Raw genomic sequence first — 25,179 nt, forward strand, 5'->3', positions numbered from 1 at the left:
TGCTCCAGTAAAATTTTTAGAACTAAGAAACACAGGTTTTGAAATACAGTTATGATTGTGTATTTATACATAGATGTGTACACACATACATGTACAGATATGGGCCCAAATATGTGCAGGGAAGTTTAGTATATGTCATTTAGACTATATGTTAAGCAGCCATTAATAAACACAAATAAGGAGTAAAATAAATTAGTGTCCCTACCCTGAAATTGTGAAGGATGATTTTGTTTTCCTGGGACTTTTCTCAGAAGTAAATATGCGAGTATTTTTTCTAAACATAGGGTTTACTTCATTTCTACTCTCATTGTATTTATTGCCTTTATCTTTCCCAAAAGACAAAGGTTGTTTGTGATCAAAGATCAGAATCACTATTATAATTTTTCATATTTTTAAAATCCTAAGAGGAACAGAAAACTTAAACTGTGGAAAAAATGAAAGACATGAACACTTTGTTAATGAGTTTTTATTACCATGCGTGTTTCTGTGGCACATTTTACTTGCTGTAAAGCACAAACCACATACCGCTTTGCATCCTGCTTTGTTCATTTTACTTTTATTATTTGTCCAGACACATTGCTACACGGTCATCATAACTACCATTTTTAATGGGCTGCTGATATTCCCTTGTGCAGTAAGTGGTAGTTTTGAAATTATTTGTTTTAATTTTTAATTACACATTCTCTTATTATTCATTAGATCCAATTCAAAGCCAACTGAACGATCAGAATCGCCATAAAATCTAGATTTGCCGTTAGCTAGGTCAATGCATCTGATACGTGATAGCAATTGTCTCTTTTTGTGATGTCTATAATGCAGTGATGGAATTCAAAGTCCGACAAATATGTATTTTAGGAGTTATATAAGAATTTATCAGCTGGCACTTAGGCATAAGAATTGAAGGCATTTGAGTGTTGCTATGTACTCTGTTATGCTAGTAGTATGCTAACTGTAAGGCATGCCACCTTGATCTTTGGCTTTCATCCACTCTGCCCACCAAAATTAATTTATTTCCTCTTCCTTTTAACAGCAATGTGCTGGCACCGTTCTTACAGAGCTTATGCGTTCTCCTGCCAATTACATTCACTTATGTTCATGCTCTACAGCCTTTCACTTTCCATCCTAAGCTCTTGGTGGACAGGAGTGGCTCTCTCATTTTTGGCTTACGAAGGCACTACCCTGCGCGCAATCGATGTTCACCAAACGTCGTGTGTGTTTTTGTTTCTGTGTGTCACGTTTACAGAAGGCAAAGTTGGGAAGCGTAACGATGTTAAAAATGTTTACTCTCTTATTTTTTTTCCACCAGTGGGATGGAGTAGGACCTCTTCCAGACTGTGCAGAACCACCAAAAGGGATCCAGATGCTGTGGCACCCATCAATAGTCAAACCCTACCTCACACTGCTCTCTGAGTGCTCAAACGCAGACACGCTGGAAGGGGCGGCAGGTGCCCTGCAGAACTTGGCTGCAGGGAGCTGGAAGGTATGACTAGTTCATTATCATAAAGAGGAAATCTGGAATTATGAGCACGTCCTTAGAAAGGAATAGAAATCCAGTTGTGAGATATGCAGTTCCAATACAGTCTTTGAGGATGTTAGAGAAAGACCAGTTCCATTGAACTGTTGGACATAGAAAGGTATTCCTTTTAAAAAGTCTCAAGGGCTCGGGAGTCCTTGAAGATCACTACAAAGTATAGATGAATAGATGTAAGTATGGTCATTGAAAATGCTGTGATATGCTTTCCATTCTATCTGTGTAGCTGAGCTATTTTGTTTTCAGGGGAGATTGTGACATGTGGATGCTTTCCCAAGCTCTGTTGTTTCCTGTTAAGGGAGCTAATACCCAAGCACCTTGTTTCAAAACCCATGCAAACCCCTATAATGTTGTAGTTGGTCCAGTCCCCAAAGGAAAAGAACCTCTTTCATTTTTAACCTACGGGCTTACAGAGTAGAATAGTATTGCTGGGTCTCTTTGGCCAGAAGGGACAATGGGGAAGGAGATTAGGAGATTAGGAGGGGCTTTTTCTCTGAATTCTTGAAAATACACACTGTTCCTGATTGGTTTTCATGGAAAATTTCCACGACCCTCATTTTGGGTAGAAAAGGATTCACCATAGCAAAGAATTCTTGAGTTTAGTCACTAACCATTACATGAGCTAACTTGTCTTATTGCATAGAAGAGTGTAGTCAAATGGGAGAATGAGGGCATATGGGGAAAATATCAAGAGAGGAAGTTTGAACCTCTGCCATCCATTTTTCATTTCATTTAATATAAAAGCCTGGGGCTTGGAAGACACATAAATCACTGTCTCACATTCACTTTCTTTAAAACGATGTTAATAAGACACAGAGAATTCTCAGAAGCTCAGTATCACAAGCACTGCACATACTGTCCTCAGCATTGTCACACAACTACATCCTCCCTTCTTGCTCTAGCTTCCAATATCTGCCTTCTTGTGTCTTCTCTGTCGTTCTTTATTTCCACTGCTGCAGCAATGCCTTCTTTCTCAGGTGGGACATCCCAGCCCTTGGGGACAAGCCCTGACAACACCTCCCAGGAGCTGGCTGCTGACATATGGGCAGACCCATCCCTTCTTTTGAGAGTCTTAGGAATGAACATCACTGTCTCTTTCCTCCCCATCCATAGGTGTCCCCAATGTTGCTCAGAAGGAATTCAGGCTGGACTAGACTTGAAGTGAAGTTACCTTTTGCTTTCAACCAGAGAAAAGTTTCAAAAGTTGAGTCACGTCAGGAGGAGTCTCAGAGTAGGGCCTTGCATGACTGGAGAAAAAATAATAATGGAAATCACTTCCTTGAGTGAACCCTTCGTTCGATCTTATCTCCCTCTAAATTTAAGAGGCTTTGATTCAAGTTACAACTCAAACTTAGTCTCTGCCTTTTCTGAGCTTTGTGACCCTGAACAAATGATAGTGCCTGATTGCTCGATGTGTCAGTTTCAGACAGAGAATACTGTGGCTGCTTCATGTCACAGCTTGCAGATCAATCCTGACACTAGATGCAAAGATGGTGGCAGGATGCCACAGGCCAATGGGCTGTCATTACATGTGGCCCAAAGTTTGGTCAACGTTACTTATCAGAAGCATTTGCCATCCTAATAACTCTAGAAAAATGGCGTAGTCCTCAGGCAGAGCAAGGGACTGCTAAGGAATATTTGTGTGTAGTTATAAATATATAAATATATGTATATTTATTTACTAAGAGTTTTCTTATCAAAATACAAATGCACAAGCATGCATAATAGTCAATCACATTATCTTCATTTACTGTATAATGTATTAACACACCATATTAAATGATAAGGAAATATGTGGGAAGGGAAAGTAGACAATCCATAGTGATGATTTAAGGTCATCATTAAGCCAAATACTGATAAATTGTTATAATTTTTAAAAGATCAAAAATAACTTGTACAAAAACCAAACAGAGAAATCCTTCCTTTTCAAAATAAAAAAAAATATTTTTTTAAGAAAGAGTCTTCACTGATTAACAGATTGATTAAAGACTCACAATGGGATCAAGTTTCATGCAGACAGTGCTACCATCTGAAACCTAGAGTACTAAGAATGTATTTTTATAGCAACTGTTGAAATTTAGTGGCATTTTTTTAGTGTCCTTAACTTTTTATGACCCAAACAAAAGCAGAAATGTAAAGTGTAAAGCACCAGAATTCTGTATAGAGACAGCTTTTATAGACCTCATCATGCGAAACAATAACTTCTCTTTATAGGAAGATCACGCCCACTCTTTTTCTGTAACAAATTGACTAGCAAACTAGATCTTCAGAATGGTCTTAAATACTTTTTAAACTTTAAGAGACTCATTACTTGGTTTATGAGCATCAGAGAAAGCATAATGGTATTATGGCAGAAGCAGAGTGATACATTTTTTTCATAGTCAGCATGGACTTTGGTTACTTTTTTTTTTTCCACTTACAGCACAATTATTTTGTTTGTCACAGAATATCAAAACAATTGGATATAGTACTTTGGAGATTTCCAAAATGTGAATGAATGCTCTTTCAACTCGCATTTATGGGTTATTTCCGTTGTAATTGAACTTTATGCAAACCTAGGGTTTGAACTATAGAAATACATTCTGCACTTATTATTAAGTCGGATACTTTAGATATTTTTGTAGAGTCCATTTCCCCCTAAAATGTGACCATTTTCAAAGAATCTATTATTTATTTTATTTACTTTCTAAAAAAAGAGAGAGTAAAGAGATACTTGGATATTAAGCCGTTAATATTTAATGAGGTAACATGATAGCAACATAGATGTAGTGAAGAAAGAAACAGAATCTCTGGCCATGTGGCCAAAATGAATAAAAAATAAGAGAACTGGGAAATTTGAGACTTGTCCCTAGAGTCAGGGGCAACAGCCTTGACAAGGACAGTGAATTAAGTGGAGCTTAGCAGTTGGAGTATCATGTAAACGTGAACCCAGGCATCAGTGGAGTACAGCAAATAAAAGTAGAAACCATGGTTTGACAGTTGTCTTATTCTAGTTAATGGTGTGATGTGAAGCATAAAGTTTAAATAAAAAGAAACAAAGTTTTGAAAATGGTGCATGAAGCATGATGCCTAGGAGGTAGGAATTGGATCAGAATAAACACAGAGGTTATCTGAAGATCCTGCCCAATCAACAGGCTCCTAGAGACAACACATTCAGTTGGACATGATGACCAGCCTGAGGCAGGACAAGGATGGGCCCAACCTAAGGAGGAGGAGATGGAGAGGATCTAGGTCATTACCAAGTCACTGGCTTAATCACACATGACTTAGTGATTTCTTCCCCACAAGACCCCAGTAGCTAGTCCTGATAGCAAGGACTGCACTTGTCTTGTAAGTGCCATATACACCCAAATCCACTATAGAGTAAACCTGGCGCTTGGGAGTTTGGCATTACTTTCGACATCGTCTTTGAATGATCTGATTTCCAAAGCCGTAAGTTATAGAAACAGCTAAACCTGGGGGGACTTCCAGCCAAGATGCCAAGATGAAGTGACAAGGTCCAGGTTTACCTACCTTTAAGGAAGAACAACAACAACAACAAATAATCTAGAGATATATAACAAACAATGGTTTTTAAGACACCAAGCATTAGTCAGTGAAGGACAGTGATCTAGGAGAGACAGAAGACAAGCAAGGTGAGCCCTCCGATTGCTCCAGAACACTGCCTTGAGAGTCTACAGACCATGGCCCAAGCCCTGGAAACTCCAGAGGAGCTCAGCAGACACTGAGCCTAGGAGAGGGAGCTGGGAATCTGGGGAGACAGGGCGCCTGGAGTTCGTAGGACAGAGTTCCAGAGAGGGAAAGCCACACACAGAGGATTCCCCTCAAATATTCAGCAGGGAATTATCAGTGAATGCATGTGAGGTAAATGCCCAAAGCAGAGGAAAGAAGCTCGTGCAATTAGGGAGAATTAAACTCGGCTCACACAGGGATGGGTATAGTGTGCCTAACGAAGAGCCAGACAGGAAAACCTCGTACTTCATGGGCCACTGGGTATGTGCTCAGGAGGGTCTTGTCTCCTGATACTAAGCATATAATTAGCCCTGGACTAAATATGAGCTGGTCTCTCCTATAAAATCTTAAAAGTAAGATCCAAAAGTAGCAATAGTTTCCACATTAACTGAATCCTAGAACAATGCTTAAAAATATCTGTAGGAATGCAAAAAGCATGCAGCATCCAGCAGATTAAAATGAAGAATGTCTGGCATCTTAGTTGAAAATAAGCTTACAACCAAATAAAGAGGAAAATGTAGTTCATAATAAGGAGAAACAATCATTCAAAAGCAACTCAGAACGGACACAGAAGTTAACATTAGCAGACAAGCAGTTGCTATCAACTGTGTTCTCCATGTTCAAGAAGTTAATTAGAACATGGAAAGTAAGTAAGACTCAAATAAAACCTCTAGAGTTGTAAATACAATTCATGAAATAAAAAACACATGGGATGGGATGGGATAATAGGAAGGTTAGCTATTGCAGAAGAAAAAGATTTACAAACTGAACAGAAACTACCCAAAATGAAACACAAAGAAAAAAAAAACCCATAAATTATCAGTGAGCCTCAAGTGGCCTGATACACATGTAATTAGAGTCCTCAAAGGTGGGGTGCCTGGGTGACTTAGTTGGTTAAGCATCTGACTCCTGATTTCCGCTCAGGTCATGGTCTCACAGTTTGTGAAATCGAGCCCCTTGTCAGGTCTTGCGGTGAGAGCACATAGCCTGCTTGGAATTCTCTCTCAATCCCTCTCTGCCCACACTCTCAGTCTCTCAGATAAAGTTAAAAAAAAAAAATTCTTAAAAAAAATCCCAAAGGAAAGGAGAGAGAAAGGAGAAAGATAAGAAAACAAAAATATTTGGAGGAATAATACCTGAAAATTTCCCAAATGTAATGAAAACCCTAAACTCCCAGATCCAAGCAGTTCAAGAAAACCCAGGCAGAAGCATGAAGGAACCGTACTAAGGTGCATCAGTCAAATTGCTCAAAATCAGTAGTAAAGAGAACATCTTAAAATCAGCTAGAGAGTAACATTGTGTGTCAACTGCATGCAAAAAAAAAATTATGACTCATTAAAAAAAAAGGCAAGTAGAAGAAAAAAAGACTTGTCCTTACAAAGAGAAGAGTGACAGCTGATTTCTCATCAGCAACAATGACAATGAGAAGACAGTGAAGCAACATTCTGAATCTGCCGGGGCCAATTACATATAAAACTGATTCTGGTTCGGTATCTACCAGGCACAACCTGCTTTTAAAGGAACCCCAGGGGCACAGATTATACCTAGGACAGTTGTAATACGATCAGGAACCTAATTCCCATTTGAGCACAGTTTAAGACATGGGCTAACCTGGGAACTGGCGTTATTAATTATCTGAGCAGGTGGGTCAGTGGGAATTCAAACAAAAACTTCAGGTTAACTGTTCTTGCATCATCAGAGCTGTGGGGCTCAGGTCTTGCCACTCGGTATTCTGTTCTTCCAGTCCAGAGGATAAGCAAGTATTCATCGGCCCCGTGTCAGGGTCTAACCCCACACGCAGGGACCACAGGATTAAGGGATTAGTTTGGCTTTAGAAAAGACCAGTAAAGGAGCATGTGAGCACTTTAAGCCCTAACAGTGTTTCTGTGGAAGTGGCTACAACTTGCTGGCCCTTTCAAAAATTGTGGTAGCTTTGATCCTTTTTATTAGTTCCTTTCAGTGGAGAGTGCTATTCTTAAATAATAACCACTAGAGTCTGAAAATTAACCTAATATGATCTTTCATCAGGTAAACACTTTTTTACTCTCCGATTGTGAGCTGTTAGTTGGAAGACACTTGAAACAGGAAGCTGAATTTGACTTGGTACCTTCCCCCTGGTACCTTCCAGTATAATAAACATGTAAACGAGAAGTTCAAAAGCCATTATGGATGCTATGGTAGGAATGTATACACAAAGGTGTATGTCTACACTAGGCACAAGAGTGTTCCTGGAGTCGGTTTTACAAGGAAGAGGTCAGGAATGAGGAAGTACACTGCCAACGTCACTAGCTAACACCTTAGGGCTAGGAGTCCGTGATTAGAGTTCACTGTAATACGCTAGCAGATCTCCTTTAAGAAGGATGCTAGCGGCCATAGCAAAGATGTCCCAAATACGCAAGGGCTAATTCAAGATAGAAGACAGAAGTTATCTTCTCTGATGTAACAGGTATGGGCAGGTGTGTGAAGAGGGAAGCTCCCTTCCATGAATTAATTCACCCCGGCTCACAACAGCCGTTCTGCCATCTTCAACACGTGACTTCCAAGGCTACTCTTGTGGTCACCATCTACCAGCAAGAAGCGGAAAAAAAACACAAATCCACAACCAGGAATGTTCCCTTACGAGAGTCAAGATCTTACGTGTGTGTCCCTCTCGCATAATCTGGGCTCAACTCCTAGCCTCCAGTAGACAAATGCTTTCTCTACATTCATAGGCCCCTGACAGTGAAAACCAATTCCCAGTTGTAAAGTAATCTGAATCCAGATTCAGAAAGAGGAAAATTCTTCATTCTGAAGGGACAGAGATTTGGTAATATATTCAATTTATGTTACAAAATAAAACTGTTAACATCTTTGTAAAAACCAATGGCACTTTAGGTACCTCACTAGCCAGGTCTTCAACCAAAGGTGTGCCTTGTATTTGCAAGACGGAGAGGGTTTGTATCAGCACAGTCCCTCCAGACTGTGCTTCGTGTCCCCCGAAAAATATGTTTTCTGGATCCAAGAGAAAAATATGAGATGTAACTCCCTCTCCCCATGAATCACCATGTTTATAAAGAAAAAAAAGAAGGATGCGATAAAAGAAAAGCTTTCTGATTTAGCATCTAATAAGTGAGGATGAGGAACAATTAAATTACTTTTATTTTGTTATATTGAACAAAGAATCCCTGAGTTCTTCCTGCCTACACTTCCCAGTCACCATCTTTGCTGTCAAAAAAGCAGGGGAGGAAGCAGATTCATTTGAACACTCATTCTTGTCCCTATCCCCTTCCCAATGGGATGTTTACACAGCCCTGTCACTAGAGAATGTGCCAGACTCTTAGAATAAGATCTGTGGCATCCTTCCTCTCAGACACACCACGCCTGTGATCTAACAGCGTCACATTTTGTTGCCCAGAAGGCATTTCTAAATACCATTTGCACACAGTGAAGACATATTTGATAACAGTCACCAAAAAAGACTCTGTGTTCAGAAAGGCCCATTGGTAAAGGTATGTTTTCTCATTGAGAATTGCTGATCCTTGAGACGGCCTGAGAGGTAGGGGGACAGGTGTACTTGTTACTGTCAGTTGAGTGAATGCGTCTTCTCCATGGCTTTTATGTGAGCTTGACCTTGTTTATTTGTTCTTACCACAAAAGCATATCTAAATGCTTCCTCCCCCCGCCAGGAAATTCTCTTGCTTGCACTTCAATTTTCAGCATCACATAAACACTTGTAGTAAAATAAAATTCAGTCTTTGCACTAACCTGACTTACGTTTTAAAAATACAAACAAACGCTTTACGTATGCAATAGCTGCCATTACCTTAATTAAACATTTTATTTATCAAACTGATTTATTGGTTTAACGACACAAGGGAGTTCCTCACTAGCCCTCTTCATTACAGATACAACTTTTTAAAATGGACTTTGAAAACAAAAACATGTAATCCTGCAACAAGATCTGAATTTAAACAGGGGACACCTATGTCCTGTCTCCACCACAGCCGAACCCCAGCATTTGAGGGCCTTGTGGTTAAGGTTCCCAGCTGCTTCATAAATCCTGTTGTGATCACCAGCCACCGTCCTGTATGAACATGGTAATTCAGTAGAAATCCACACTAGAGAGAATAATGTGATGCATGCAACAAAAGCCACACCGTTTCTGAGTATTTTGAACATTCTTTTTATAGTAAACTGACAGAATGAGACGGAAGAAGGAAAATTTTTTTGATACTTTCTGCCCTCATATCGTGAGAATGAAGGACTGCGGTAAATAACATAGCATCATAAGGGAATTCAGAAACAAATTTCGAAGTCTCGTGGAATCTGTGCAAAATTCGTTGCAACTTATTCAATTTACAGCTGTCAGATTTTAGCACGTTGTGGTCCTGTGACACTGGAGGATGCCAAAATGCATCTGAAAGGTGAAATTATGTTTGGAAGGATTTGGTTTGAAATGTGACTTTTCTTTACCATATCAAAAGGAAACGTAGGGAATTTGATAAAGGAATTCAATGGGAAAACAGTCACGCAACAGAAAACCATTTAATCGCCGACTATGCTTCTAAACCAGGAGAACTTGTAAGGTATTCATCAAAAATATTAATATTTAATGCGAATAGAGATATTAATCAACAAAGTCAGAAGTTTAGCACCATCATGGGTTCAGCCTCTTAATAGAATATTTAGTACCAAAAAGAGAACACTATCTCCACTTATGTAGCAAACTATTAGGATTTCAAGAGGGAAAAGCTAGTTAAATTACGGTGTTGATCTTTTAGGAACATAAGTCAGCCTTAACCAGGGCTTAAGCAGGGGAGAAGTTTTTGGAAAAATTGTAGCCATCAATCCTGTTTATGGCTGGGCTGAGAATTTGAAAAGTGAAGCTTCTGAGAATCCACATCAGATTGAGGTAGCCTGAGTGGAAAGGGTTAAAAAGCATTGCCCTCGCTTTATTTTTTAAATATTTTTATTTATTTTTGAGAGAGAGACAGAGCACGAGCTGGGGAGGGGCAGAGAGAAAGGGAGACACAGATTGGGAAGCAGGCTCCAGGCTGAAGCTGCCAGCACAAAGCCTGATGCAGGGCTCGAACTCAGGAACCATGAGATCATGACCTGAGCCGAAGTCCGACGCTTAACCCACTGAGCCACCGAGACGCTCTTATCTTCACTTTATTACCAAATCCTCCATGAGGATAGTGAGGAACATTATTGAACAAAAACTCATGTAATTTTCTTTATTTTGTGTAGTTCAATTTGGTTTCATCTCTGCACTTGCATTGTGTCCAATGCAAAATGGGAAGAAAAGAAAATAAACAATCTAGACATTTCTAGGTAAACTCAATAAAATACAGCTATTTTTCAGTCCCTTCAGGCTTAACACTTGGCCATATTTATGTTTGTCAGCCTTCATCCTCTCCTGCCCCCTGCAGTTGATGCTAAACTTGGGGGGGTGGGGTTCTTACAGAAATATCCCTGCAGGGGACAGGGATTGGGTGTCTGTTTTCAGTGTGGCATCATCTCTGTCCTAAGCTGCCTCTTGCCCAGGACAAACTTCCTTGTCCTGTTGGGCTCTCAGACGGGATAAGATAGTTGGTGATAGGACTCTCTCCGGTCCAAGGTTCTCTCCTGGCCCACACCTGCCCCCCCCATAACTATTAAGCTCCCCTGAGATACAGCCACAACCTGTAAGCTCCCCTGAGACGCAGCCACATCCACTCCTTAACCCAGGCAAGCGCTGTCCACACCTGCTGTTCTGATGTGTCCTTTCCTCCTGGCCGACTAACCCCCCTCTGCAGCCCTGGGTCCTTAGCCTCTCCTCCTCAGCTGACTTACATGGCCCACACACTGGAGACAACAGAAATGCTCAGAGGCTACTCTGTGCCACACTGGAGCCACAGGAGCCCTTTCCTGCCCCCCAAGTCTGTTGCCAGTGGCTCTGTGGCCACTGCTCCATGATGATGCAAGGACTTCGCTGGTTCTTGAACAGACACTGCTGTGAGCAGGGTAGGCAGCAGAGCCTCGGTCTTCTCAGCTCTCATCTTCCAGGGATCTTTGTCAGCCCCTCAGGGCACGACTTGTCTGGGGGGGGCATCCGGTGGCAGCCCCCACGATGCTCTCACACCTCCTGCTTCCTCTCCAACCCGGACCCTTTCTCTCCATGACTCGGAGGCTCCGTGTTGCCTGAGGAGAGGCCAAATTGTCTTCTGCCTATTCTCATCCCCTTCCAGATATGTCCCAACCTTTTACCTACATCTGTGCCTTCCACCCTTAAAGTCAACATTCACGGCTTTATGCTCTGTCCCATCCTGAAAACACCTGGGTCAAATAATGGCGGACCTTTCTTCGGGGAGAGCCGTAAGCAGGGAGGAGAAGGAAGAGCATTCGGTGGTTTGAATTGCTGTCACATCACATGCACGGAAGCATCCTTTCCTGGCACAAACGAGGCCTTTCTCTTTGCCATTCCAACCATACGCAACTTCTTGTATCAGATCTGCTAAGTCTGGACAAGCTGCTCTCAAGACAGGGTTGAAATGCCCAGTAGTTCCATTGATAGCACTTGAAGGGTCTTTAACTCAGGAGTTTCGAGGAGTGCCAGATGGGCTATTTATTGCAAGTCCTAAGTAATAACATCCCCTATTAAACCAAGATTAATTGGTGCATTTGTAAGGATTATATCAACCATGAGTGCAGACGTCTTTCTGAGAGGCAGATGAGAACGGAGGCCAAGCCCACCAACTCTGGGACAGCGCTCCCTGGGTTCAAGACCTGCCCAAGCGTCTGCAGGCTGAGAAGCCTTGCTGTGGCTCCCTTGCCTCATCTGTAAAGTGGAAGTTACCATAGTGGCTACTGCATAGGGTGGAGATGGGGATTAAATGAGTTAATATGTATAAAGACATTAGAGCAGTGCCTGACAGTTGATTGAAGTGTTAAGGTTGTTTTTGAGGACTCGTGGCTCTCCTGGGATCATCACTGGGAAAGCATCTCACCAAGAAGAGTTTGAAGCATATCTGTGCTCTTTTCTCCTGGACCAGATCCTTCTCCTCGTCATTCTCCCCCCTCCCCTTCCTCCTCCCCTTCCTTCCTTCCCCTCTTCCTTCTTCTCTCTTTGAATCATCAAACATTGTCTCTTCAGTTCACGGACCACTTTTCTTAAAGGCATCCTGGTCCATGCCCTTCCCTCTACACTGACGTGCTCTGTGCACAGTGCTCTCGTATTCCGTTTACGGGAAGTTAAGCTTCCACCCAAAGAGCCACTCAGCCACAGTGAGTTATGAGGCATTTTTCTCTCTTGTTGAGCTGTTTTTATGCCAGCAATACTCCTACTTTGTTCCTATCACCAAACTTTGGGCAACCCGCACACCTTTCTAAACACCACAGAGGCTGCCATGCTTTTCAAGGCAACTCCCTTCTTTTCCAGAAAACCTCTAAACGAGCTTCGTGTTTCTGTGTTGAGTGCACCTGTGAAACATTCCCCAGTTACTGAATTCCTTTCCCTCTTTCCACCCCTGCACTCTTTTACTCCTTCTGCTGGGTTTCATACAGGTTACACGCATGGCTTACACGTGATCTACTCCAAGACTGATTACTACGTAGAAACCATCACTGTCCTGTCACTTTGCATGTCAGTAAAACTTGTGGAAACTTGCAACATCTCTTGAATGGAATGTAAATAACGTATTCTGAGTCGTCTTGTATGGAACTAATATTGGGAATTTTTCCTATACAGTTGACTCTTGAACAATATGAGTTTGGACTATGCACCTCCACTTAATCATGGACTTTTTTCAATAAATACATCAGTACTATAAATGTATTTTCTCTGCCTTATGATTTTCTGAATAATATCCTTTCTTAAGCTTACGTTCTTATAAAAAAAAATACAGTATAAATACATGTTACATACAACCTGTGTGTTAATCTACTGTTTGTCTTGTTGGTAAGGCTTTAGGTCAGCAGCAGCCTGTTACGTTTTGGGCGAGTCAAAAGCTTTATGCAGATTTTTGACCACATAGGGGGTCAGTGCCCCAAATCCCGTGTTGTTCAAGGGTCAACTGTATGTGCAAGCACACAGAACTAAAAGTGTCAAAATAAAAGTTCTTTTCTGTGTATCAATAATGTAAGATCAAATCCATTATCTGATTATCTCTTTTCACTTAGGGAGAACATACCACTGTTGTTGACCATTTTCCCATGCCAAAGAGGCATATCTGTAACTCAGACACGTTTGGGGCTATCTACAGCCATTTTTTGTTACTCCAAAATCACTTCCCAGGAAGGCTTAAGGATTGCCATTATTTTCCAAACACCAGATCATCTTTCCATCCAACATGGGAGGGATGTAATAGCTGAACTTCTAAGAAGAAAAAACAAAGTCCAAGCCTTCCTTTCTTGGCTCATTTCAGATATGGCCAGGTTCCCCTCTGTCTCCGTTTGGAAGGATGAAGGAGAGGGCGAGGCAGCGTCTAGGAGTCAGTAATGTACGAGCCAGCATCCTGGGCCTAGAAAGAGGTGCCAAAAAGGTCATCTTTAGGGCTTATGCTTCAGCCTGCTCAAGTGACTGAGAACGCTCCCTGTGGTGTCTTAAAAGGTCCAGAATATCACCCCAGCAGTAAAGTTTATCGTTGACGTTCGTCTTACAATACGTAGACATTGACCCTACATCTGATTTCCGTTTTCTTCTTTTTTCTAGCTTCTCTTCTTAGTTTTAGGGAAGAAAGCCAACAATGAGTGGGCTGCATAAGCTCAGGTTTCTAGTCTTTTCCGGGCACTGGAGACAAGAAGGTTCACAGGTAGTGGAGGAAGTGGATGAAAAGCATATCTCAGCATGTCACGTTGCAAGTGAAATTTCTGATGCCACAAAGTGGTTTTGTACTGTCTTCACGAGGGGCCTCCCTCCCTCAGAAGGGATATCCCATCCAGACACCCAAATTTCAATGAGAAGTTTCCAAACCTTGCGATTTTTGTATGTCTAAGGATTTCTGACTGTTGCTCCCTGAGAGTGGGGCTGTGGAATAGTCCATTGCAATCAAGAGATGCTTTAGTGAATTCAGTCTGTTTCCCCAAGCCCCTCAGGCTTCCTAGAGCTTGAAGGACAGAGTGGGGGCAGGAGAAGAACCATACAGTGTGAGTTGATGGTGATAAGAAACTATGTGAATGTGACTTCTGACGTAGGACAGGATGAAGTTGTGTGTGTTTTTTAATCTCATATTTCATGCAGGGCTGGGCTGAGGATGTGGCAGGCATGGCGTATGCCCTACGTTCACTGCCAGAGGGGGCTCCCTGCCTGCCACAGGTGAGAGCCAGCTCTGGGGTGCCTGCCCTAATGGGAATGGGGGATGGAAGGGCCCGGTGGGGGAGGGGTGGGGACTCGGCCCCACCTTCGGTGGTTCCCTGAAGGACTCTGCCACAGAATCCAGAACTTCATGTCGTGAATGCCATTTTCTTAAACCCTTACATTGCTTGGTTTTTATCGTGCACACTCTTCTCTGGAGTACTGTACAACAATATGAAGTATATATGTGAATGTCCGGAAAACGTGGACCTCCCTGCATTCCGTTAAATGAACCTGAATGCTTTATCATCCTGAAGTTGCAAATACGTTTCAGATAAAAAGTAGGTGTGTTCCATTAAAGCCGACAACCACCAGTCCAAAACAAATTGTATGTCTTACTTTATAAAATGGACATTGAATAATGGCCCCAGACATAATACATTTTGATCCAAATGTTTTCTTAAAAACCTTTGACGGTTTTTACTCTTGACTTTAAGTGTCATGTTTACCTCTCCTCACCCTTACCTTTTTCTGACTCATTGACTTTTTATTATTCAGCCAACAACTTAGTGACCGTATGTTCACCAACTCACCTGCGTGCCCCACCTCCAAATGCAAGTCTCTTAAAAAAATGACCTGTCCTCAACTTTTTATCATTTTCTACCTTTTCCGGAGTTCTTTTTTATTCCTCCTAACACCAAAAAACCAGCCCACCCTTCCTGTCCTAGCATTTCCTGTCCTGGCCCTTCCTGTCCTAGCCCTTCCTGTCCTGGCCCTTCCTGTCCTGGCCCTTCCTGTCCTGGCCCTTCCTGTCCTGGCCCTTCCTGTCCTGGCTCTTCCTGTCCTAGCCCTTCCTGTCCTGGCCCTTCCTGTCCTGGCCCTTCCTGTCCTGGCCCTTCCTATCCTGGCCCTTCCTGTCCTAGCTCTTCCTGTCCTAGCCCTTCCTGTCCTAGCCCTTCCTGTCCTAGCCCTCCGCATCTTAAAGCATCAAGTGTACACATCACACAAATGGCTTGCCCAAGTCAAGGACTGCAAATGCCAGCATCAGAGAAATAAGCGTGGCTAACTGATCAACCCCAAAGCCTCTTGCATATACTGAAGGCAGAAAATAAAGTTAAGACATTTCAGTACATGCCTACCGCGTTCAGCCCATTCTACAACCAGGTCTTGATAATTCATCCTCTTGGCTCCTATAAAACAGCCGTCTGAAAGCCTGCACGTGCTGTTAGCTTCTAGGGTTTTCCACCTCCGCTTCTAACGCCTTGGCCTTCCTTCTCATTGCAGTGGTCAGTATATATCCGAGCTGCTGTCCGAAAAGAGAAAGGCCTGCCTATCCTCGTGGAGCTGCTCCGAATAGATAACGACCGTGTGGTGTGTGCGGTGGCCACGGCACTCCGGAACATGGCCTTGGACGTCAGAAACAAGGAGCTCATTGGTACGTTCTCTGCAATTCACAGTGTCTCAGAATCTAAATGAAAACATTTCCCGGCAGGTGCATGTGGCCGAATCCATAGGCAAGACAACCGCACGTGCAAAACACAGTGCATTTATTAGAGGTCACGTTTTGTCAGCTGGCCGCCTTCTTTAAATCCAGTGCGCTGATTTTAGAATTTACAGGAAAATGCAATGTGTGTTGACATTCCTAATCCTTGCAACTTAAAAACGACCACAGTGCTCAGCACTGGATACCACTGTCCTGAGCCTCTATGTCTCTGTCTGGTTGTTTGTTTGCTTTCCACGTGGTGACCTGGGATTCTAATGGCTGCACGCCACATCTCTTCCCCTATCTGTTTGAAGATCTATTTTGGATTAGAGCATACTGGCCCTTTAATCCTATTTGTGAAAGACTCCTCTTCCTCTAATTCGGTACTCAAGAAATAGGGGAGATCTTTTATTAATGAAGCATTAAGGAGATCGTATATTCATCTATTTATTCGACAGATGTTTATCCCTGACCTGCTTTGTTCCAGGCCTGTTCTAGGCTCGGAGATTTTATCAGTGAGCACAACAGACAGGAAGGCTCGCCCTTGTGGGGTTTATATTTGGGAGAAGGGAGAGATGCATCAAATAAAATATACATTCGCGTGAACTTGCCGGTATGTTAGAAACCCTACATGGGGTAAGGGAAACCATCATTGTGAGGCGGCGGGTTTTTTCATCGAGGTGAGATTCACATAACATTGTGTTAACCCCTTCAGAGTTCACCGTTACCGTGGCATTTAGTATTTTCATAACGTCGTACAACTACCATATCTGTCAAATTCCAAAGCCTTTTCACCACCCTAAAGAAAACCCCGTAGCCGTTAAATAGGCACCGGCGTTTTCCGTCCTCCAAGACCCTGGCAGCCACAGTCTCCTTTCTGTCTCTGCAGACGTCCCAGTTCTGCATATTTCATGTAAATGGAGTCATATCGTATGTGAGCTTTTGCGTCTGGCTTCTTCCACTCAGCATAAGGGGTTGTGATTTTAAGTGGAAGGTCAAAGTCAAGGTAGTCGTGGGAAGGTTACATTTGAGCAAAAACTTGAAGGAGGTGAGAGTAGGTCTTGTGGACATTTAGGGGGAAGGGCAAACGGTGGGGGAGCTGGGAGCTGGGTGGTGAGTTCAGGGTCTTCAAGGGGCCGCTTGTGTCTGGGGCAGAGTGTGGTAGGAGCCCAAGTGGGAGAGGCCTCCTGGTTCCTCCCCTCTGTAGGTAGGAAGATCCCAGGCCAAGGCCGATGGATGCCTGGAGGAGTGGTGAACCAGGAGACCTCCCTCCCCCAGAAGAGACGCAAGCCTCCGCACAGACAATGTACTCCTGCTAGAGCATCTGAGATTAAAGAGGGGATTCCAGTAGGGTCTTTGGTCAATGCCTCATGAAGCCTGGCAAGCCTCCGTGCAGGTAACAGGTGTCAGTGGAGTTTGGGTAGCAGGGAGCTGGACCAGCCACCATGCCAAAGATTCATATGGTACCGACTCTGGGCCGGGGGAAAGGGAGAAAGTGAGTGAGCGTGGGCAGAGGGTCGAGTTCCTGGGACATTTGGGGTCCCAGGTGTGGGTCTAAATGTCATACACAAATTTCACATAGAGACTTGGGTCTATTTGTGCTGTCCTCATTCCTGAGCATGGCGTTCCAAGCCCTTTGTGATCGGGAAACCAGATACTTTTTTCCTGCCGTTTCGTAATACCCATCATATCCTCCAATAAAATCAAAAGTATTTGTGGACCTTTGTCCATTATTTATTTACAGGGAAAACAGACTTCAAATCTTTGCCTAATAAATGCAAGTATCTTTTTAAGCTCGCACTTTGTTATAAATCATGAAAATTAGACTTACAATTTGATATTTATAGTTAGTTTGAAAAGAACTTAAGTGTCGCTGTGGATTTTGTATATTTAAATTAGGCCATTAACTCAGAAGGTTACCCGCTGCATATCTGCTCTTCCTTTCCTTATGGAGTTGTTTCAGATGGGACAGAGCTGGGGCTTCTGATAAGATCTTGTCGCTCCTGTGTAAAATGGAGGAAAAATCAATAGGTAATCAGTCCGCTGCCTGGATACTAACTACTAGGTATTGTATGTCTGCGTGTTTTATTTCTTTTGCTGGATTAAAATATAACAAAATAGGGAACTATTGATTGGTTTTCTAGCTTCCAGACACCTCTTCTTTCTCAGAAGCCCGTTATTCGGGACTCTCTCTGAGGCAGGAACATTTGGAGCTCCATATTGCCCATGTTAAATTAAGCCTTTACTATCAAATGTCACCAGCCAGGAAAGGGAGCCAGTCACTTAAAAATAGAAGTGAAAATATCCAAGTCACTGGCTTTATGGAATCAATAACTTTTTTTCTCGAATGAGAAAAGCAGAATTTAACAACAACAACAACAAAAAGAAAAGAAAAAAAAAAAACCAACACACCTGTCTATTCCATCTAGAAGAAAGGAAATGTGACCTCTGCCAGCTCTTTGACTTTAAATACTGTATCACAGTAGTGATTTTTATAGGAAATGCTATACAGAATTTTGTGCATTGAAAAGAAAGTTGCAGTGACTTTGAACAAAGAACAGCAACAAAGGGCAAGAGTTGAACTTGGACTTCTCTTTTCTGTCACTTCTCAGTCAACGCTTTGGTGGTTTTGTGGTTTCATGGTGTCAAAGATCTATATTCCGATGACGCTCAGATGGGTATCTCTGGTGTGAGTCCCACATCTCTGAGTCTAGCTGTCTGTCCCCCATCTTCCACTGGCTGTCCAACAGGCATGCAGATACATCTGCAGACCTGAGCTCCTTACCTTTCCCCCAACCACAGTCCCTCCTCAGTCATTCCCAACAGCAAACGTCAGTTTGTCCTTGCCGAGGTCCAGGAGAGGCACCTGGCGGTGCCCTTTGACTCTTCAGTCCCCATGCCTGGTCCATCAGCAAATCTGATCATTCTTCTACTTCTTCCAGGACCTGACACTTCTCACCCTCATTGCTCTTTTCCCCAAACTCCCACCATAGGTCACCTACCTGGTTATTACCATGGCACCTGCCTCTGCCGTCGCCCCCTACCATCCACTCTTGACACAGCAGCCAAAGTGGCCCTGTTAAAACCTTAACCAGAGCTTGTCACCTGTCCTGTCCTCCTCAGTGGAGGTGAAATCTTCATCAGGCACGTATAGCTGTACGTAAGCCAGCTCTCTGGTTCCCCTCCACCCTCACCTTTTCCCCTCTCGCTGTTACTAACGTGCTGTGGTCACTGGTTCACATGTGGTTCCCATGAGCCATGATCCTGCCTTAGGACCTTTGAACATGCTGCTCCCTCTGCCTGCAGTCCTCTTTCTCCAAGTGCCCATGTGCTTCTTCCCTCATCCCAATCAGGCATTCCTTTCCAGTAGGACCTTTTCTGGCCACTCTTCTCAAGTCTCACCCCCTTCCCCACTTTGCTTCTCTCCACAGCACGGGTCACCTTCTAATATATAGCATAACACTTCTTCATCTTGTTTTTCATCCATCTCCCTGCCACTGGAACATTTGCCCACTAAGGGCAAGAAGCTCTGTCTTATTGGTTCCCTGGGGTGGCCCATGAGGCTAGAAGGGCACCTGGATCCATCGTAGGACTTGATAAAATTTTGCTAAATAAATGACAAAAGTAAAATTTTTCCTGTCCGGCCATCATCTTTTTTTTTTTTTTAGCTTCTTTAAAATTTTTATTCTTTATGAGAGAGAGAGAGAGCACATGAGTGGGGGAGAGGGGCAGAGGGAGAAAGAGAGAGAATCTTACGCAGCCTTCACACTAAGCGTGGAACCCGATACAGAGCTTGATCCCACGATCCCGGGATCATGACCTGAGCCAAAGTCAAGAGTCGGACGCTCAACCAAGATTAAGCCACCCAGGCACCCGTGTCTGGCCATCGTCTTAAAATGAACCCCAAATCAGCAAAACCTTAAGTACGCAAATTAAACTTTAAAGAAAACCATTTTATATTAATAAAGAAAATCATTTTAAAAATCTAGTTCATTTTCCTCCTGAAACTTACTAGATGTATGCAGATGTTCAGAATTCCCGAAGAAACACTGTTTTTCCCATCGCTGGTTCTGGGGTTTCAGTTTAGCTCTTTGTTGATGGTTCTTTTAGTTAGAGTGGGGGGAGGAGCTGCTACGGCATTTCGGTTGAGGAATGCTTCGCCTTCAGGGACTCCCATTTCTGGGAAAACACCCAACAAACTATTGGATGATGGTCCTCCTACCCCCTCAGCTCTAATGAGGATCATCTAAAAGGAATGGCCTCTTCCCGTTTTTGGGTTTTTGTGATTCTGAGTCTGTCTCTGACACTGGGCATTAGGTATATCTACTTAGCTCTCTCTGTCTATAGATAGACCTTCATGTCCTTCTGAATGATGTGATGGGGCAGTAGTCCAAATTAGTAGACACGCATACATTTCTTGGCCGCCTTCCAAAAATGGTAATTATCCTTCTGAGTCAAGTGTTATTTCATCATTCAGAAAGGTTTTGGGTTTTTTTTTTTAAAGAATGGTAATAGTTACCTTCAGTGAAAAGAGCAAACAATATTGTGTCCCTTTAACAAATATAACAAAATGCCATCCATTTCAGCACATTGTCAGGTCCTGATAAAGATGGCCGATATTTATTTTAGCCACATCCCTACCTTCTCTGCCAACAAACAGACGAAACTCAAAAAAATTAAAAAAATAAAAAAAAATTTTAAGCCTACATAAACACTAGACAAGAGAGCTATCTGTCACCTGGCAAACATTGGTCATTAAGCCACTGCTATCCATCCATGGAAAATAATCCCAAAGAGAGTAATTTCATCCTATGTGCTGTTCTGTTTTGCTACATCTGCAGACAGCACAGAAACTCAAGACTGCATCAAAACCATTACTTAGTATAACAGGGACACTGCAAGTAAGTTTTCCAACAGGCAAGATTGTCTCGTCTGTGCATGTCTTGGTGTCCCATACAAGGCCACGCCCATGCAAACTGCCTCGTATTTCTAATGGCTTTTTCACGAACTCTTCCGCCATACCAGTTCCTGTACCATTATTCCCACTTACGCGCCTACAGACTTCCCGCTCACCGTTCAAAGCTCAGCTCGGGGTGACCTTCCCAGTGAAGGCCACTCTTTGAATTCAGAGCACAGGTGGGCACTACCTACCTGATTTCTTAGATTCCCATCGTGCAGTTTTACGTTCGCGGTATCTGGTGGGTTTTTGTGTGTATGTGCCCTGCATCATCCCCCAGTGAGACGATAAGCAGGGATCGGGTACTATGTTTATTTTTATGCCCTGCAGTGCCCAGCACTTTGCTCGGCCCATACCAGGCACTCAGTACATATGTGCTGAAATAAGGCACTGAGGGGGGAAACACACTGGTATTTATTCTGAAGAATGATCTGGAGAATGTTTGGGGAATCCCAAGGAGAGAGAGAAAGGGTGGGGGAAATGTCTGTTTCAGCTTCTTCCCACAGCTTTCGGGAATAGGAAGAGAGACAGCTCAGCTGCCCCCTGAAATCCAGCACTCTTGTCAAACTCAGACTCATCCTGCTGCCTCCTTGGAAGAGGCTTACGATTGGGTGGGAAATAGTAACATCTTCCTTGTGTGCCTTGATCACTGCCAGAAGATCGTGTTGGCAGACTGTCTCCACCCCTGTGGGTGGGATTGGCAAAGCTGGCAGAGCACCCTCCCTTGGCTTCCCAGGCAGTGGCTTCTTGTCACACTTTCCGGCAGGCGAGCCGGGGCTGGGGTCCGGAAGCATCCTCCCGGTCCTCTTCATCCCTCCTTCCACTGCCTCATGAACGTGGCTCTTCCCTAGTTTGCCTCGGCCCTTCACCTCATCCTCTCTGGTTTGCACAGCTGTTTCCCTCTATTATCGTTTGGATGGTTGGGGCACCACGTCTGGAATGATCTATAAGAATGTTCCTTTGACTGGTGGCCCTGCGCATTCGTATTACAAGATCCATTCTTCTAATTCAACTAACCTTCTACTCACTTCATCAGCTAGCTGAGCCTCTGTCTCAGCAATACGTTCTCGATCGGTTCCAAGCTCCAAGGAGCACAGACAAAATTTGATTCTCTCTGGGGTCGGGAAGGGACCATTTCTCAAAGGAGTCTGCCGGCTCCACACACAGGTAACCCCCAGGAGAGATGGATGAGAAGGGAGCCCCAAATCTCCAGATGTACCTAGTGGTGGACATCACGTGCTTTCTAACACTAGTGAAATCATGAACAAAATAAGGGTGATTTCTTGTCTAGGGGTTGATTATTCTTTAAGCAGTAAATCCATTGTTGTTTCTCTGCCCTTTTGAGGGTTTTCAGATTATCCTTTTCATTCATTGCAGGAAGCGGGGGTCAAGGGCCTGGAGTCATTCCCTTCCTATCTTTTTTCTTTCTTGCCACAATGTTGAAATATTCAGGTGAAAGATTTTATCTGACCACCGTAGGCTGTTTATAGACAGCGGTTGCTGGTCATATTTAAAGGACAACATAAAAAGTTTCATTTAAGTGGAAATAAAGACTGAATGAAAGAAAAGTTAGTGAATTCTGTCAATAGAATGACCTCTTACATGCCACATTTTTACCTAGGGAGAAGTGTATTTTCTTTTGGAAAACTGTAGGGGTGGGGTGGGGGGTGGGAGTCTTGGTTGTGTCTGTACTGTCCTGAATGCTGCATAGCTTTGTAAACATTTCCTTTCATTTAGTGATCTCACAGCTGAATTTTTTGAGATGTGCATCCGTGGAATTACAGAGCTGGCAGTACCAATCTTCATCCAAACTTCGGGATGCATTTTTATTCAATTCTCGAATCATGAGCACATGCTCAGGGGAATAAAGAGACACCTAAATCAGGGTCTCCATCTCCAAGAAGCATTCCACATATTCCTCAGGAGGTCATTACTCAAAGTTTATCGAAATTCTTTGGCTCAGGATTGAAACACATCTTGGTCATCATCCTGTGTTACTGAGAATATCACTTGGTACCCACAGGACAAAACTAGAGAACAGAGAGCTCTAAAACTGTAGGGTCAGTTTGTGTGTGTGTGTGTGTGTGTATGCTTATGTGCGTGTGCCTGTGTGTGTTTTATTTTCTCATCTCATGTAGATGGCTTGCATATGGCAGAACGTTCTGGGATATGGGCATCCCATTGCAGAGGGCAGCGTTCTCACAGGTCAGTCATTGCACAGCACTGAGGGCTCCTTCTTTACCCGTGTTCTTGACCCTGGGTGATCCCACCTGTGCCTAGGAAAAGACCAAAAAGCTCTAGAGACCGCCATGCAACCGGAAGGCCGTGCGTTATTTTCATCCCTGGAAATGTGTGCGCTTCACTTTGTTGAGTAGGTTTGAGGACGTTTTAGAGACCTACCTTCTCTGCTTTTCAGACGTGTTTCTTCAGACCCTGGCAGATGTTGTTTTAATTAAAACACATGCAATTTCAATTAGTATTTTAAAAGGAAGCCTGGTTTCCCAGACAAGGTGATTTATTGGAGCACCCTTTGCCGGCTCTTTAATAACTTGATTTCACAAAGCCAAATTCTAGGCAGCAGGAAAGCTGTGTGCTTTGGCCAAAACTTGGTATCTTCAGATTAGGTGCCTGTGTTAGAGCCCCCAAACTCAAGAGCCTAATCTCATGAATGCTACCCTCCTTTCCAGTGGAGCCATAGAATCTTCGTTAATTAACTTTGGACACCTGTTGGGGAATTTTGGTGTCTGCGCCTGGCAGATAAGAATTGCTTAGAAGGGGAGTTGTAAATAAATCGAAGAGCCAATAATTATTTTATTAAACAAGACTTAATGATTCACCCCTTGGAAATACTCCATGTGGGGAAAAGGCAAAACTGACTGAAATTTGTGGTTGATCCAAATTTCAGAACCTCTACTTAAAGACCTCGAAGAAAAGAGGGAAAAAACCCCACCTAACTTTACTCTGACTAGTTAGATATTCATGTTATGCCTAGCCAAACAGTTTCAGGAGAAAATGATTTTAAGAAGAGAATACATGAGAAATGAAACAGATCTCTTGACAACCCCGAATCTTGAGAATCTAAAAATAGAAAAGAAGGTTTTAGCAGAGTCGTGTTTTTAAGTTGTATTCCTTGTGCACGTAGACTACCATCTTTCCCCCTTGCCTGCTTCAAAAAAGATTTTTTTGATCCTGTGGAAAGAATTGATATTTTTACTCTCTGATACTAAAAATAGTGGATTAGAAAATAGCTGAAGAGTTCAAAGACGAATATCGTTTTGGCATCCGGGCTTATGTTTCGTTGTATTTATCGTGCTGGATTTGAGGAATTACAGAGCAGGCAAGGACAGCCATTACCTGGGGCTTCCGGTTTCAAAACAAAGTGTGTAGGCTGGTACCACACTTTGAGTGTACCAGTCAGTGGTTCTGCCCTGGAGGACATCTGAGGCAATACAGGAGGAGAAGGCAGACGGTGTAGAGATGGGGCAGCCATCCCAGGAAGGAGGACACAGGGAGCCTCAGGCAAGAGAGGCTGGGGACCCAGGAGGCAGGTGGCCGGTGGTGGTGCAGGCTGCGGCCAGGACCTGCGCCGCTGGTGTGTGAAATAGCATAAGCAGAAAGAGCAGAGTTTGCTCCTTGAGAAGAAGCAAGCTTGAGAAGACAGAGTTCATCCATTCAGCCTATCAGACTAGAATCAAAGAGATACTCGCTTCCGAGGAGAGAGGAAGCAAAGAATCATTCCCAGCCGTGATTCACTGAAATATTCTGAGTCGTTTCAAGAAACTTAGGTGAAATTCAGAGATTTCTTCTCGTCTAACTAAGAAAGTTCATGAAAGTTCATTTACTGTCTAGCAAAAAAAGCCTAGCCTTTTTCCCCAAATGTATTTCTTTTTTAAAAGGCGAGGTACTTTTTTTTCTTTTGGTCCAGATTTTTTTCCTTTCTTTTTTTTTTTTTTAATTTAAATTCAAGTTAGTTAACATATGGTGTAGTATTGGTTTCAGGAGTAGAATTTGGTGATTTATCGCTTACATGTAGCATCCAGTGCTCCTCCCAACAAGTGCCCCGTTTAATGCCCATCATCCATTTAGCCCAATAATGAAGCAGCAGAAAAAGAAATCAAGGGGTTTTTTTTCAAATTTCAAATGAAATTTCCCTATTCAGTTTTGTGCCTTATAGTGTCTTTGAACAATGTCAGGTAAAATAAATGGCTTTGGAGAGGAACGAT

At 43.0% G+C, this 25,179-nt stretch overlaps 1 protein-coding gene across 4 annotated transcripts in view; it reads left to right on the top strand.

Annotated features, from left to right (window-relative positions):
- The window catches only part of CTNND2 (catenin delta 2), a 931,760-nt gene that overhangs the window by 820,369 nt on the left and 86,212 nt on the right, over positions 1–25,179 (top strand). For 3 of the 4 annotated variants that reach the window (XM_042997513.1, XM_042997503.1, XM_042997524.1), the window contains 3 exons: positions 1,307–1,480; positions 14,463–14,537; positions 15,801–15,951. In XM_042997513.1, coding sequence (XP_042853447.1) covers positions 1,307–1,480; positions 14,463–14,537; positions 15,801–15,951 — 400 coding nt within the window. The remainder of the gene's footprint in view (positions 1–1,306; positions 1,481–14,462; positions 14,538–15,800; positions 15,952–25,179) is intronic. The other variant, XM_042997520.1, reaches the window with a different exon arrangement.

This window comes from Panthera tigris, chromosome A1, assembly GCF_018350195.1.
Source record: "Panthera tigris isolate Pti1 chromosome A1, P.tigris_Pti1_mat1.1, whole genome shotgun sequence".
Taxonomy (NCBI): Eukaryota; Metazoa; Chordata; class Mammalia; order Carnivora; family Felidae; genus Panthera; species Panthera tigris.